Source organism: Ruditapes philippinarum, unplaced genomic scaffold (genome assembly GCF_026571515.1).
Source record: "Ruditapes philippinarum isolate M1 unplaced genomic scaffold, ASM2657151v2 ctg6195_1_1_1_1, whole genome shotgun sequence".
NCBI classification, from domain to species: Eukaryota; Metazoa; Mollusca; class Bivalvia; order Venerida; family Veneridae; genus Ruditapes; species Ruditapes philippinarum.
The window spans coordinates 43,211-56,994 of NW_026862015.1; the positions used below are offsets into that span (position 1 = coordinate 43,211).

General features: G+C 33.7%; 1 protein-coding gene across 9 annotated transcripts in view; it reads right to left on the reverse strand.

The window, feature by feature from the left end:
* LOC132717671 (S phase cyclin A-associated protein in the endoplasmic reticulum-like) overlaps positions 1-13,784 on the reverse strand; it is a 57,169-nt gene that overhangs the window by 27,602 nt on the left and 15,783 nt on the right. For all 9 annotated transcript variants that reach the window (XM_060701197.1, XM_060701195.1, XM_060701199.1 and 6 more), the window contains 15 exons: positions 13,434-13,506; positions 13,206-13,323; positions 11,752-11,863; positions 9,990-10,130; positions 9,301-9,402; positions 8,477-8,673; positions 7,900-7,981; positions 7,500-7,658; positions 6,955-7,056; positions 6,605-6,735; positions 6,311-6,376; positions 3,864-3,990; positions 2,805-2,917; positions 2,367-2,490; positions 1,437-1,657 (listed from right to left, as the gene is read on the reverse strand). In XM_060701197.1, the coding sequence (XP_060557180.1) occupies positions 1,437-1,657; positions 2,367-2,490; positions 2,805-2,917; positions 3,864-3,990; positions 6,311-6,376; positions 6,605-6,735; positions 6,955-7,056; positions 7,500-7,658; positions 7,900-7,981; positions 8,477-8,673; positions 9,301-9,402; positions 9,990-10,130; positions 11,752-11,863; positions 13,206-13,323; positions 13,434-13,506 (1,868 nt within the window). The remainder of the gene's footprint in view (positions 1-1,436; positions 1,658-2,366; positions 2,491-2,804; positions 2,918-3,863; positions 3,991-6,310; positions 6,377-6,604; positions 6,736-6,954; positions 7,057-7,499; positions 7,659-7,899; positions 7,982-8,476; positions 8,674-9,300; positions 9,403-9,989; positions 10,131-11,751; positions 11,864-13,205; positions 13,324-13,433; positions 13,507-13,784) is intronic.

The following is a 13,784-nucleotide window of genomic DNA, read 5'->3' on the forward strand; positions in this document are numbered from 1 at the left end:
AACTGATCAGGTAAACTAGTGGATAAATATATTGCTTGTAAATTTTTACAAATACAAGAAAAAGACACAGACTTCTTCAGAAGTATTCCACAACAATAAAATAAATATAAAAACACATTCCATAATAAGAATTGAAATAATTAAAATTTATCTGATTTTTTTCCAAAAAACATTTTCATCTGTTGAAAAATAAAAAACGAAAAGGTCAATAACTGTAAATGAACATAAATTAAATGGACTGTGTCCATTAATGGGTCAAAAACAAAATCGTCATTTAGCAGACTTCCTCAACCAAAGTACTAGCAGGGTTATCATAGGTTTAATGAAACACCAAGAAAATCCCTTGTCCTGTAGGCACTGTTAAAAGGTGAAAATCCTGCTTATTGCCTTACACTGTAAGTGTGGCATATCCCCTACAAGTGTGGCACAATACCAGAAGCATTACATTGCCCCTGCAGCTGTGGACACACAAAAGGTATGAACTTGTTTCATTTTACCACTTTTCCCAAATATAAAAGCTTGGGTTGCTACTGGTCAGTGCATAGGTAAAAATAGCAATACATGTAAGTTACTGAGGCAAAGCAAAATGGTCATTCTCAGTTGCTATGGCAAAACAAAATAGTAATTTTCACTTACTTACACAGGACAAATTGGTAATTTCAGTAACTGAGGCAAAACAAATTGGTATTTTTCAGAAACTGAGGCAAAACAAATTGGACATTTTCAGTATCTAGGGCCAAAATATATTGTTATAAACTAAGTCAAAATAAAATGGTCTTTGCCAAAAATGGAGGGAATACATAATGCTCATTTTATTTTTACAACCTAGATAACAACAAAATGGTATTTGTCAGAAACTGAGGTCAAAAATATATGGCTCATTGTCTATTTAAAGTCAAAATGAAGACCTTTTTTTCAAAAGTTAAAACTCATGACCAACCCATTCACATGTCTAAAACACCCTTACGCTGCTGGAACCAAAGGTGATCAGGGTACAAATCAGGCCAGCTTGCGCAACCATGCAGTCTGACCAGGCTCTATACTGTTGGCTTGCTTATTTTAAATTTTCATCCTGATATCCCCTAAATTGATTATGGACCATTCCAAAAACTGGTAGCTGGACACGTCCATTCAAGAAAGTCAGTAAGTCAGTTTACACAAATTTATTTTAGTTTGATTGTGGTGGTAGCTTTAAGTCTCCTAGAACCAACCAGTACTAAGCAATGAATGTCAAGTTTCTTGCTAAAGAAAACAACCGGTTGCCCCTGATGGGGTTTAAACCCACGAGATCAGCAATCCTTAGATTACTAGTCTGATGCGTTAACCACTCAGCCCCACCGCCACTCTAATCAGTAAGTTATGACATAAGGAGCACCTGAAACCATTTGCAAACCATGTATGGACGTCAAAATTTAATACACAAAACTAAACCTTACCTTAGAATATCATTTCCTCTGCTGGTAAATGTGTCCACAGTGTTACTCATTCTTTCTAACGAAGCCTCGCTCGATTTTGTAGACGGGCTGTTTTTAGCCAGGCATGTTAGTATGATGGTAAGGAGTTGAAGGAGATTTATACTCAGTAAATTATGAGGTAGTTTTGGTGGTTCTGTTGTCAAGGCATTACTACTGGTTGCTTGTTCAGTTGGCATCATCAACTGCGTCAAATATAGAAACATAAAAATATGGAGATCGAAAATTCCACTCTTCCACAATTACGTGTAGAATTTAAGAGAACTCTATGCAGGACAAGTAGAACAATGTTGACTGCACATTTGATTAAGAAGCTACTTGTCCTTCAGGATGACTGACTCTGAAAATGTTTTTCAATGTCTGACCTTTATAAGTTATTACAGTAAGTGACGAGAAACATGCTTCTTCACATACAGTTAAAATCATGTCAAATATATTTGCATTTTTTATACTACTGTAAACATGTTCATTGATTTCACTACATTTTTAAAACAGCAAACAACAGATCCAACAGTAAGACAAATTCCTTTAAGTACACATTTACACATTTGTTGGTTTCTTTGTTTTTTGACTGGGTTTTACGTCATACTAACACAGTATAGGTCACATGGCGACTTTCCATCTTTACTGGTGGAGAAAGAACTCAAGTGCCTGTCTGTGTTTTATTTTAGACACAAATGGGCACAAGAGTAGAACTACCTACATTCCGTGAGATAGATGTATAGCTTTCTCACATGAAAGAATCTGAAGACGTTTATGTGACTCTAACCTGCAGCAGTGAGAGCCAAGTGGTTTGAAGTCAATGACCTGGACATTGTATGTACATGTGCAGCTTTAAACTCTATTTTAACCTTTAATTTAAGAACAATAAATATATAAATAAAGAAAACTTACAGAGAGTTGATGGATAGTTAACTCTATAATTAAACTGATCTTATTACTGAACATCATATGATGGCAATTATCATAGTTTCCTTTACATGCCTGTTTTAATACTTGACATGTCAACACCAGAGACCTGTAATAGTAAAACAAATAGAAAGATAGATAAAAATTGAGTGAACCTAATTTTTCTTTGCACAAACAATTTTGATAACTTTTTACCAAAAATGAAATAATGAACTATTATATTTTCATCCTCCTCTATCTAAAGGATTACTTTCTTCAAGCACTGAGCATAAATGCACATGTTGGATATACTGCAGAATGCAACATTTAGTTACACATTCAAAGTGACAGTGGCCATAGGAGAGTTCTGATTCAAAAACAGCAACCATCCCATGTTATATAATATAAAATATATAAATATAACCAATTATATATTTGACTTACTTTTGAGGCACAGGTGGTTGTGTCTGTATGTTTGCTATATCTACTAGCTGTATGATACGACTCAGTGTTGTTAAACCACCTAAATGTCGAAAACTACCCTGGTCAGAAAACACCTGTAATAAATATTGCAAACATTTTTAGTGTAGAAATTAATTTTTTTTAAATTACTTAAACTTCACAAAAAGACAATTTTCCAGAATAAGATACATGTAGTTTCCCGTTTTCAATTTTACATGTACTGATATTTATGATAAACCTTACGGTTGTTTTCACATTGAAATAAAGAATTTATGTCTATTTTGGCATGGCACTATAAAGGTCAGGCACAAACAAATGAGCCTATGACTGAAAAATCCGAATCAACAAAATAAATGGTTAACATTGTTTGTTTGGTTTGAAAGCAAATGCTAACACAGTTTTACGCGTATCATGGCAATCAGTCCAACTAACCAACTACCCTGGATAACTTTTCAATAATTACCAATTTCCCAGCTAGTAGCTGACTACTAATCCTACATGATTTCTGAATCCGTGATGAGAGACAAATGACCATTAGACTTAATGTCCGCGGTCAATTATCATGGAGAAATTTTATCTCACTCAAGGATATAACCAGCCACCCTGGGATTACACACAGAAAATTTTCCTATTGAGTTAAACAGGCTGAGATATATTTTGTGCAACAGCAACTCAGTGGCCGAGTGGTTAACACGTCTGACTAGTAATCTTAGGACTGCTGACCATACGGGTTCAAACCCTGTCAGGGGCATGCCGTTGTTTCCTTGAGCAAGAAACTTTACATTCACTGCTTAGTACTCGTTGGTTCCAGGAAAGGATTCGAGAGTGTTTCAATAAGTTAAAGTTTATGGAAAGGAATTAATATAAGTGTTATGCTTGTTTTCCAATCCATATACATTGTGATGTAAAAATGTTACATGCTTGTAAAAAATTGATGAATAAAATATGTTTAAACTGAAGTTTCCAACACAATCAAACTAAAATAAATTTGTGCAAACTAATAACACCTTACAACTTTAAAGAATATTTCATTTGTCATACCTTTTTGTCAAATATTCTGTTTAGCTCACCAAGAGCTCTGTCAAGTGCAGATACGCGACTTTGAGACCAGGGACCACTCTCCGTTGACTGCAAGTACTTGTTAATATCTCTTATTACTTTCTGCATTCTGAGAAGAAACATATGTGCACATGTCAAACTAGAACTATCGCTGAATGCGATTCATACCCCCACCAATGTCCTTGACAGAAGAGGACTTGGAAAGGTGGTTAAGGCAATAACTTGTGTGGCATAAATACATAAAAAGAAATTATCTCTGGTGAAAAAAAGACTAACAGTACAGGTAATAGTATAAATATATTATCAAATCATGTTCGAAACAGTTACAAAAAACCTTTCATTTTCCCTATGTACTAAACATTTTAATTTTTAAGTCAATTTTTGACCTTCAAGTGTGGCCTTGACCTTAATCTGGCACACGGGTAACATGGGTTTTGCACATCGCCCAGTTGGGGTGAACATTTGAGTAAAGTTTGAAGAAAATCCTTCCATTAGTATAGAATTTATAGAGCCGACACAAAATACTGTCTAGTATTGATTGTATGTAAATTTGAAGACTTAAAAAGGGGCATAACTTTGTCAAAATGCAAAACAGAGTAATGAAACTTGACCTGCATATCTTATTTGCGACATCTCATATATCTTAAAGTTTCAAACAAATACCTGTGCTAGTTTCAGAATTATTCAAGTACATGTTAAAATTTAAGAACATTTTCTAAGTCAATTATTGACCTTCAAGTGTGACCTTGACCTTTAGAAGGCACAAAGGTGACATAAATTCTGCACATAACCTTGTTGAGGTGAACATTTGAGTAAAGTTTGAAGAAAATTCTTCCATTAGTATCGGATTTATAGAGCCGACACGACATATTGTTATATATTTGATTGTATGTAAATTTGAAGACTTAAAAAGGGGCATAACTTTGTTAAAATGCAATACAGAATTATGAAACTTGACCAGCATATCTTAATTGTGACACTTCAAATACATTTTATGTTTCAAGCAAAAACCTTTTCTAGATTCAGAAATATTCAAATAAATGTTAAAATTTAAGAATATTTTCTAAGTCAATTTTTGACCTTCAAGTGTGACCTTGACCTTAAGCCGGCAAAAGGGTGACATGGGTTCTGCACATCCCCTTGTTGAGGTGAACATTTGAGCCAAGATTGAAGAAAATCTTTCAATTAGTGTAGGACTTACAGAGCAGACACGACATACAGTGTAATATTTGATTGTTTGATATTTGACCTTCAATTGTGACCTTGACCTTGAGCTGACACATGGGTAACATCGGTTCTGCACATCCCCTTGTTGAGGTGAACATTTGAGCCAAGTTTGAAGAAAATCCTTCAATTAGTGTAGGACTTACAGAGCGGACACGACATATAGTGTAATATTTGATTGTTTGATATTTGACCTTCAATTGTGACCTTGACCTTGAGCTGACACATGGGTAACATCAGTTCTGCACATCCCCTTGTTGAGGTGAACATTTGAGCCAAGTTTGAAGAAAATCCTTCAATTAGTGTAGGACTTACAGAGCGGACACGACATATAGTGTAATATTTGATTGTTTGATATTTGACCTTCAATTGTGACCCTGACCTTGAGCTGACACATGGGCTACATGGGTTCTGCACATCTCCTTGTTGAGGTGAACATTTGAGCCAAGTTTGAAGAAAATCCTTCAATTAGTGTAGGACTTACAGAGCGGACACGACATACTGTGTAATATTTGATTGTTTGATATTTGACCTTCAATTGTGACCTTGACCTTCAGCTGACACATGGGCAACATGGGTTCTGCACATCCCCTTGTTGAGGTGAACATTTGAGCCAAGTTTGAAGAAAATCTTTCAATTAGTGTAGGACTTACAGAGCGGACACGACATACTGTCTAATATTTGATTGTTTGATATTTGACCTTCAATTGTGACCTTGACCTTGAGCTGACACATGGGCAACATGGGTTCTGCACATCCCCTTGTTGAGGTGAACATTTGAGCCAAGTTTGAAGAAAATCCTTCAATTGGTATGGGAGTTATAGAGCGGACACGAAAATGGAGACGGACGGACGGACGGACCGACCGACCGACCGACCGACCGACGCGACAAAGCGAATCCATTATAGCCCCCCCCCCCACATTTTGTGGTGGGGGTATAACAAGTTTAGTTTTAAGAAGTCACATTTAAACCATCTTAAAGCAGCTTTCAGCTTTTCTAAACGTTAAATATGCTTTTTTCAGATATTTAGATAAATTGTTTCATATAATTGTCAGATCAAAAGAATTAAGGTGGAAAATGAAATATGCCGACGATATAATACATTAACAATAAGGACACCCCTTGATATCTCTTATCTACCGGTCCGCATTGAAATAAGTTTTATACATGTATTGGGTATCGGAAGTGTATAAAATGAACATACTTGGCTTTGTTATCAGATTCAACAACTGGCTGTTTTCCAATTAAGCTGTTCTCATACTCCAAACCTCTGCAAAGCAAAAAAGGAATATAATGAAATTTGTGATTAGATTTTTATTATGTTTTGATTTTATATGGATGTTTTATTTAGTCGCAAAGACACACAATCAAAAATACAGTTTTACTATTTGTTGATAGAAATACACACTGATAAATAAAAACAACAACAAAAAACAAACAAACAAATAAAACAACTCTCAAATGTAAAATCTGATGTTTTGTCAGAAAATTATTTTACCTTGAATGCATCCTCTGTTTTAATTTCTTGCAGCGTTTCTTCAAAGATTTTATTCTTTCTTTCTCCGATACTATCTTTGGATGGTTGTTATTGTCTGGGGCATTCACAATATGTTTCAAATTGAATGTTTCCTGAAACATAAACAGGATTTTTTAGCTTTCAATTGTAAGAGTAGATATGACATTTAGCGCTACTTCTGTCAAGTGATAGCATCTATAATACTATAGAACCAATATTTACACATTTTAAAATTCATGTTAACTCTTTCTAAAGAAGGAAAAAAATTATTTCTTTTCAAGGCATACTGTGCCTTTAAATGACTAGCCTATCGATCCTGAAACAATACTTACAATTTCTTGTTTTGTCATGGAATTTCCATTATTGTTGTGTCTAAGAGCTTGTTGATGGGTTTTACCTCGTAGATGACTCAATAAATATACTTCTGATGGTATCTAAAATAAAGTAAAAGACATAGTACCAATTTTGCATCATAAAAAATTAAATACCAAAAATAATCATTTCTTCATACATGTATCTATTGAAAGTTGATTCTCATTAATCATCGGTATTGTGTTTAGAGTAATCTTATCACTGGTCTTAAACCACTGAGGTTTTTCGAAATGACAGAACTGGAAATAAATTCTCGAGATCAATGTTCCATTTGACTTAGCTCTAGATCAGTCACTGTTTTCAGAATAACTATTCCAAAAAAAATTCTATGTACAAAAATTCTGTATTACAAATGGGGCATATCTTCCCGGCAACATATGTAGTAAGCTCTGGAGCTTCATTATGATCTTATCTTTATTATACAAAAATGACAGAGAAATACAAATACGTTTTTCTGCTTTCAAACAATACCTTACAGTAAAATATAACAAAATAATATACGTACCAAAGCATTACAAATGGTGCACATCTTGCCGACAGCGTATGGTGTAAGCTCGGGAGCGTCGTTATGATCCTCGGTCGAGTGACGTAATATACTCATCTCAAATGCTTTCTCTTTTATCTGCTTCAACGCCTCCATATGTCGCTGAGAACTCTCCACTTGCTATTTATAGAAAAAACAAGCAAAAATTTTACAGTCGTTGCTTAGTACTGGTTAGTTCCAGAAATAGATACAAGATTGTTGTGTTTTCCTAAAAAATCTGACTAACATAAATTCTGCATAAACTAAAAAGTAAAATATACAAATGAAAATCGTGAATAGAATAGTATAAATATGTTTTATCCTACAATCTACTTAAAGCGATCAGATTCTCTAAAGGGAGTAGTTTATTGTGTGCACAAACCTTTTGCTGAATCTTTTTCTGTAGTTCCTGCTTCTGTTGTTCATGTTGGGCATTTAGTGCTGCCAGTCTCTCCTCACGGTCCCTGTAAGATAAATCATATACCATTACAAGTACTTACTAACATGCTGTTTTTTGGGTTTTTTTCTCAATTATCGACTATATAATCATTAAACAATAAATTTGCTCGAATGACAGTGCCATATAAATAAAACAGAAACGTTTTTAGGACACAGATGCCCCCACATTCAACTGTTTGTCAGTCTATGGACAAACAAGGGCAAATCTATACACCACTAAGTTGGGGCATAAAAATTTCCCTGCAGGGAACAGATAGCAGTTACTTTTTTTATCTTATTTTTTATCCTATTGAAATTCAAAATTTCATTTTAACAAATAGTTCGAAACATAGAAAGCCTTAATGATAATAATACTGGTAAGTGTTCAAATGTTCACTTAAAATTTGTAATTTTATTCATTAGAATTACAAACAACTTGACATCCAACAATGAAAATAACAAACTTAAAATGTTTTTTAATCACAGAAAATGTAAAATATATTTAAGAATTGTATTGTTACTTTTCTTTAGCTCTTAGAGCATCTTGTCTCTCAGTTTCTCTCTCTGCTTTTTGCTGCTCCACTCTCGCATCTTTTATTTTCCTCCTCTCCTTGATTTCCTGCAGACGCGCAAGTCTCTCCGCCTGCAATGTTTTCCTGCGCTCCTCAACAGCAGCTTCTTTAGCTAATTTTTCCTCATGTTTACGCTGTCTCTCATCCTGTAAACCATAGGATATATACATGCAATTACATTATCAAGAGGTATAAATATGTAATTATTATATACAGTTTACTATCTCTTTCTGAAAACCCAGCTCATATACATGTAATAATGATATATATATTATCAAACAGTTCCAACGCTTTTAATGAAATAAAGACCTAGAACCATTGTAAGCTCTGATAGTTGTTAGATGTATATTTCCTAACTTGTTTTCAGATGCATATATTTCCTTACATGTATTATCAGTTAAAACGGATATATATTCACTTTTTATTTATCTTTACTTAAAGTGACATTATGCTCATTTTTTTCAATATCAAATAAGCTGAATTGATAATATTTTTCAAACTAAGACTGATTTACCAACAGTTTATTTTTGAAAATGTTTAGGATAATAGAAACATCGTAATGCGATGAAACCAGGTTTTCAACTTTTAATGTTTCGCAAAAGCTTTGTCATCAAGTGCATATTGTCAGCATTTTTCAACTTAAATGTTGTTGTTTTTTGTGTGGAATTATGGCCTTTGATTTAATTAAGCTCTGTCAAATATTTCTTCTAGTAAAAGTATAATAACTTTATTTAATATTGCAACAATCAACAATCTTCTCTATAAGTACATACCTGTATATCCTGTAATCTAGCTTCAGACTCTTGTTGTTTGGACATCATCTCAAGACGTTTATTCTGAGCTTCTAAACTATTGATAAATGCTATCTCATTGGCCTGAAATATATCACACAAATCAATAAACATCTCAAATTTGTTTTATATATAACACAGATACATGTATTTCTCCCAATTTCTTAAAAACTTCACATGGGAACTACAATTACATATCAAATAAATCTTGGTTCAAATATAACAATCTTATTATCCTGTCTATGTGTAAGCCTTGAAGTATATTTTTTAAATATTAGATTTTAAGCCACAGTCATTGTGCCACTAATTAGCCTAATTAGTGGATAAACACCTCGGGTGCTCCTCTGTGCATCATTCTATTAACAAGGGGTCACCCATTCATCAATTAACAAATTAGCTTTTTTACAATGACCCAATGTCTGTTGCGGAATTTGAATTCACTTAAGTCAGGGGTGAGTGATTTATGGTCAGCGACCTGAACAATGAAAAACCTATCATACAATATTTCTGGTATTATGTTTACAAACTGAAGAATACCTCGACTTAAAAACTTACAAAAAAAAACCTCATAGCAATACAAAGTAACTCTTGCAAGAAGATTTGAATTTTTAGTTGAGAGAAAATTCTGACATTTCTAACTCAAGACCCCCTTGACTGGCCTCACACATTACCTTGGCTTCTTCATCATGAGCTTTCTGAGCTTTAGATTTCAACATAGTTTGTCTTTTCTCCTCAGCTTGTTGCATTTTCCTCTCTATCATCTCCTTCTTCTGTCTCATCAACTCTTCCTTCCATGCCCTCACCTCCTCTACCTTTATATATGTAATACAACAAAATATATATATATAACATGGCATGCATTTTCTATAAATTCTTTTTGGTTGGGTTTTTATGTGGCACCAACACAGTATAACTCAGTATAGGTCAAATGGCCACTTTGGACGAACACCTGAGGTGCCCTTCTGTACATTATTTTCAGGCACAAACAAGCCTTTTTCAACACAATTGTTCAAATAGAAATAATACTAGTATTTCTATTATATTTAATAAGGATGAAAACAAAAATGTTTGCCAATCTTTATGTAACAATTACTTTTTGTGTTGCAAGAAAAACAAGTAATACATAGAGCTTTTAAGAAAACACTGCTGAAAAATAAGTTGCATCACAAAATATAAACTGGAGAAGTGTCCATAGGAAAAGGAAGCCATCCAATACCACTAATTTGTCAGCCTAAAGACAGTGTGACTGAACAACAGCAGAACAGACATAGAAGGCAAATCTATATGCTCAACCCCATCCCTAAGTCCCCAGTGACATAAACAAGAACTGTCGGAGGGCAGTAAGGCTCGACTATTCGAAAAAGTTGTCACAAGGGTGTTTTATTGAGTATAATAATGCTTACCTATGAATACATAAAATTGAACGAAAAGGTACAAAGGCTTGTTATTAAGATGTTTTATCAAGTAAATCACTGCTTTATTATTATGAATGCATAAAATTGTCCCAAAAAAGGCACAAACCCTTCAGTAGTTATGGAGATAACATCTTACAAGCAAAACTTTACCATGAATTTCTAAGTTGAAAAAGGGGAGAAAAATCAGCCTAAATACAAGATAGAATTATGGATCTTGGTATGTGACCTACAATTATGACCCTAAATGCATATGTGAAGTTTTAAATAAATATCTTTAATAGTTATTGAGATATGTAAAACTTGCATGTTAACATTAACCAAGAGGCTAAGTAAAAAGGGGGAGATAAATCAGCCTAAATACATGACACAGATTAAGCGCTGTTCAGTGATCATTATTTATGACCACAAATATACATATGAAGTTTCAAGTTTGTATCCTTAATAGTTTCAGTTATATGCAAAACTTGCATGTTAAACTCAACCAAGATGAGATTTTTTTAGTACAAAAAGGAACATAATTCAGTGAGTAATGAATCTTGAGATGTGACCTTCAATTATGACCCTAAGAACATGTGTAAAGTCTCAAGTAAATATCTTTGAAGACCTTTAACCTTTAACCAAAATTTCTAAATTTCAAAGGGGCAAATAATTCTGCAAATATTGCAGGCAGAGTTATGCAACTTTGCAAACTGATGTACATTGTTACTATAAAAAGTATTGTAAATTTCAATTGAATATCTCAAGCAATAATTGTGATATTTGACTTTACAAAAAAACTTTAACCAAAATTTCTAAGTTAAAAAGGGGCATAATTCTGTAAATATTGTAGGCAGAGTTATCCAACTTGTCAATCTGATGTACATTGATACTATAAATAAGTATAGTAAGTTTCAATTGAACATCTCAAGCAATAATTGAGATATTTGACTTTACAAAAAACTTGAACCAACGCAGATGCCGATGCTGACACTGACGCCGGGGCGATACTGATGTACAGTCTGTAGATTTATGACAATACCTTTAGGCCAAGAATTCTCAGTCTTTCTGACTTCTCCTGCATTAGTTTGTCTCGTAATTCTTGTGCCTTAGCTTGTTTCTCCTCATGACGTTTCTTCGACTCTGTTGGTGATCTACAATGTTAACAGTGAGATATGATTTATATCACATTCTGACCTTTACTACCCTAAATATCTTAAATGGAATAGTCCATCTTTCAGTGGCGACAAAAGTTTTCAATCAGGACAAAAGTTTTCAATCGGGACAAAAGTTTTCAATCGGGACAAAAGCTTTCAATCAAGACAAAAGTTTTCAATCGGGACAAAAGCTTTCAATCGGGACAAAAGCATTTAATTTTTTGGAAAATTTCAAACTAAATGCTGACTTAATAGCAAAAAGTGCAGACCATAACCAGAAAGCATGTGCAGTGTAACTTCTGAAAACCGAACACCTGTGGGACTAGCCAAAAAGTTCGGAATTTAGAAGTTTCCGGAATTCAGAAGTTTGGAATTATCTGAACAAGTAAAAACATTAGGTTAACATTGAACATCAATTGTTTAAGATATGATAAAAATTATAGGAAGCTTATTAAATTAATAAAATGGCAAAATTACAGGACTTTTAAAAGTTATAACTACATTGTATAATATATTATTAAATTTCATTATCACCTTTAATTGAATTTGTTGTTAAAAAAACATAATTTCATGTTGTACCAGCTATATGTAAACTGTATGTTTTGTTTTTGTTTTTCATCACAATATCCTCTCATTTTTTATTTTTCACACTTAAATCAAGTGTTTGACATGGGTGACAGGTTGTGATCGTAATAGGTGTCAAGATTTCTGCTAATTGGAATATACTGAAGGTTTTACAATCTCAATCACAATATTCCTTCGTCCATTTTCAATTTCCGGATTTTGGAAGTAAATTTGAATTGAAGTAACCCAAATTTTACCGGAAAATCGTTCGGAATTCAGAATTTAGAAGTTCCGGAATTTAGAGGTATTTATTACATAGAAAACAGAGGGAGAAATTTCGGGACCCTGAAAAATGTTCGGATTTCAGAAGTTTCCGGATTTTAGAAGTTCCGGAATTCAGAAGTTACACTGTATGTAATGCATAATCTTTGTCAGCATTAGTTGCATGGGTAGATTCAAAATCACCAGTTGGCAAAGAGTTATAGCATTTATTAAGACATAAAATTCATATATTCTAGGCAGCATATTTCAATTATTGTGTATCCACATTACCAGAAACAGTAAAGCAAAACTTACCGACCAATATTCAAGATCTATAAATAGATATATCTTTATGTATTACTCACTAAAATCTTTACTGAAAAGACGCCACATTTTGCTGAACAAAAATCGAGATCTATAAATAGATACCTTTAAGTCTTATAACTAACAGTAACTGAAATCTATTTGGAAAAGAAGCCTCATTTTGAAATAAAGTTTTTGATTATTAACAAACCTTTTTCGAGAGGGAGAGGAAAGTTTCTCGTGCATGTGAACAGCATGTCCAGGTGTCCGTGTGTCAGCTTCATCAACCATCTCTCCCCAATCCTTCGACTGCCCAGACCTCTCAGCAGCTAGAATTAAAAATACACAATATAAGAAAAATTCATATGAAGAATCTGACGTCCCTAGCCCAGATAAGAAACCAGTCGATTAAAGGGCAAATGATAAAGAGTTAACTTACCATCGTATTCCGCTACCATGGCATCCCAGTCTAATGTTCCTGGTGTTGATGCTTCTAATGAACTCATTGTATTCTATAAGTTTGGAGAGGAAGAGAAAAGAGAAACATATCAATAAACTTATACTGATGGTTTTTAAGCATAATTTACAGCATGTATGGTGCTGACATGGGCACAGAAGCTGATGCCCAGATGAGTAGTAAAGCTGTCTCTACCATTCAAATAATCAAGCTACTGCTAATAACCATTATGTTCTTAAGCACTTATTTCATGATCATTTATTACTAATGAAATATAACATTTTTAAGCTTGAGACTCCCATTTCATATTTTAATACCATCCTCCCCCACCCC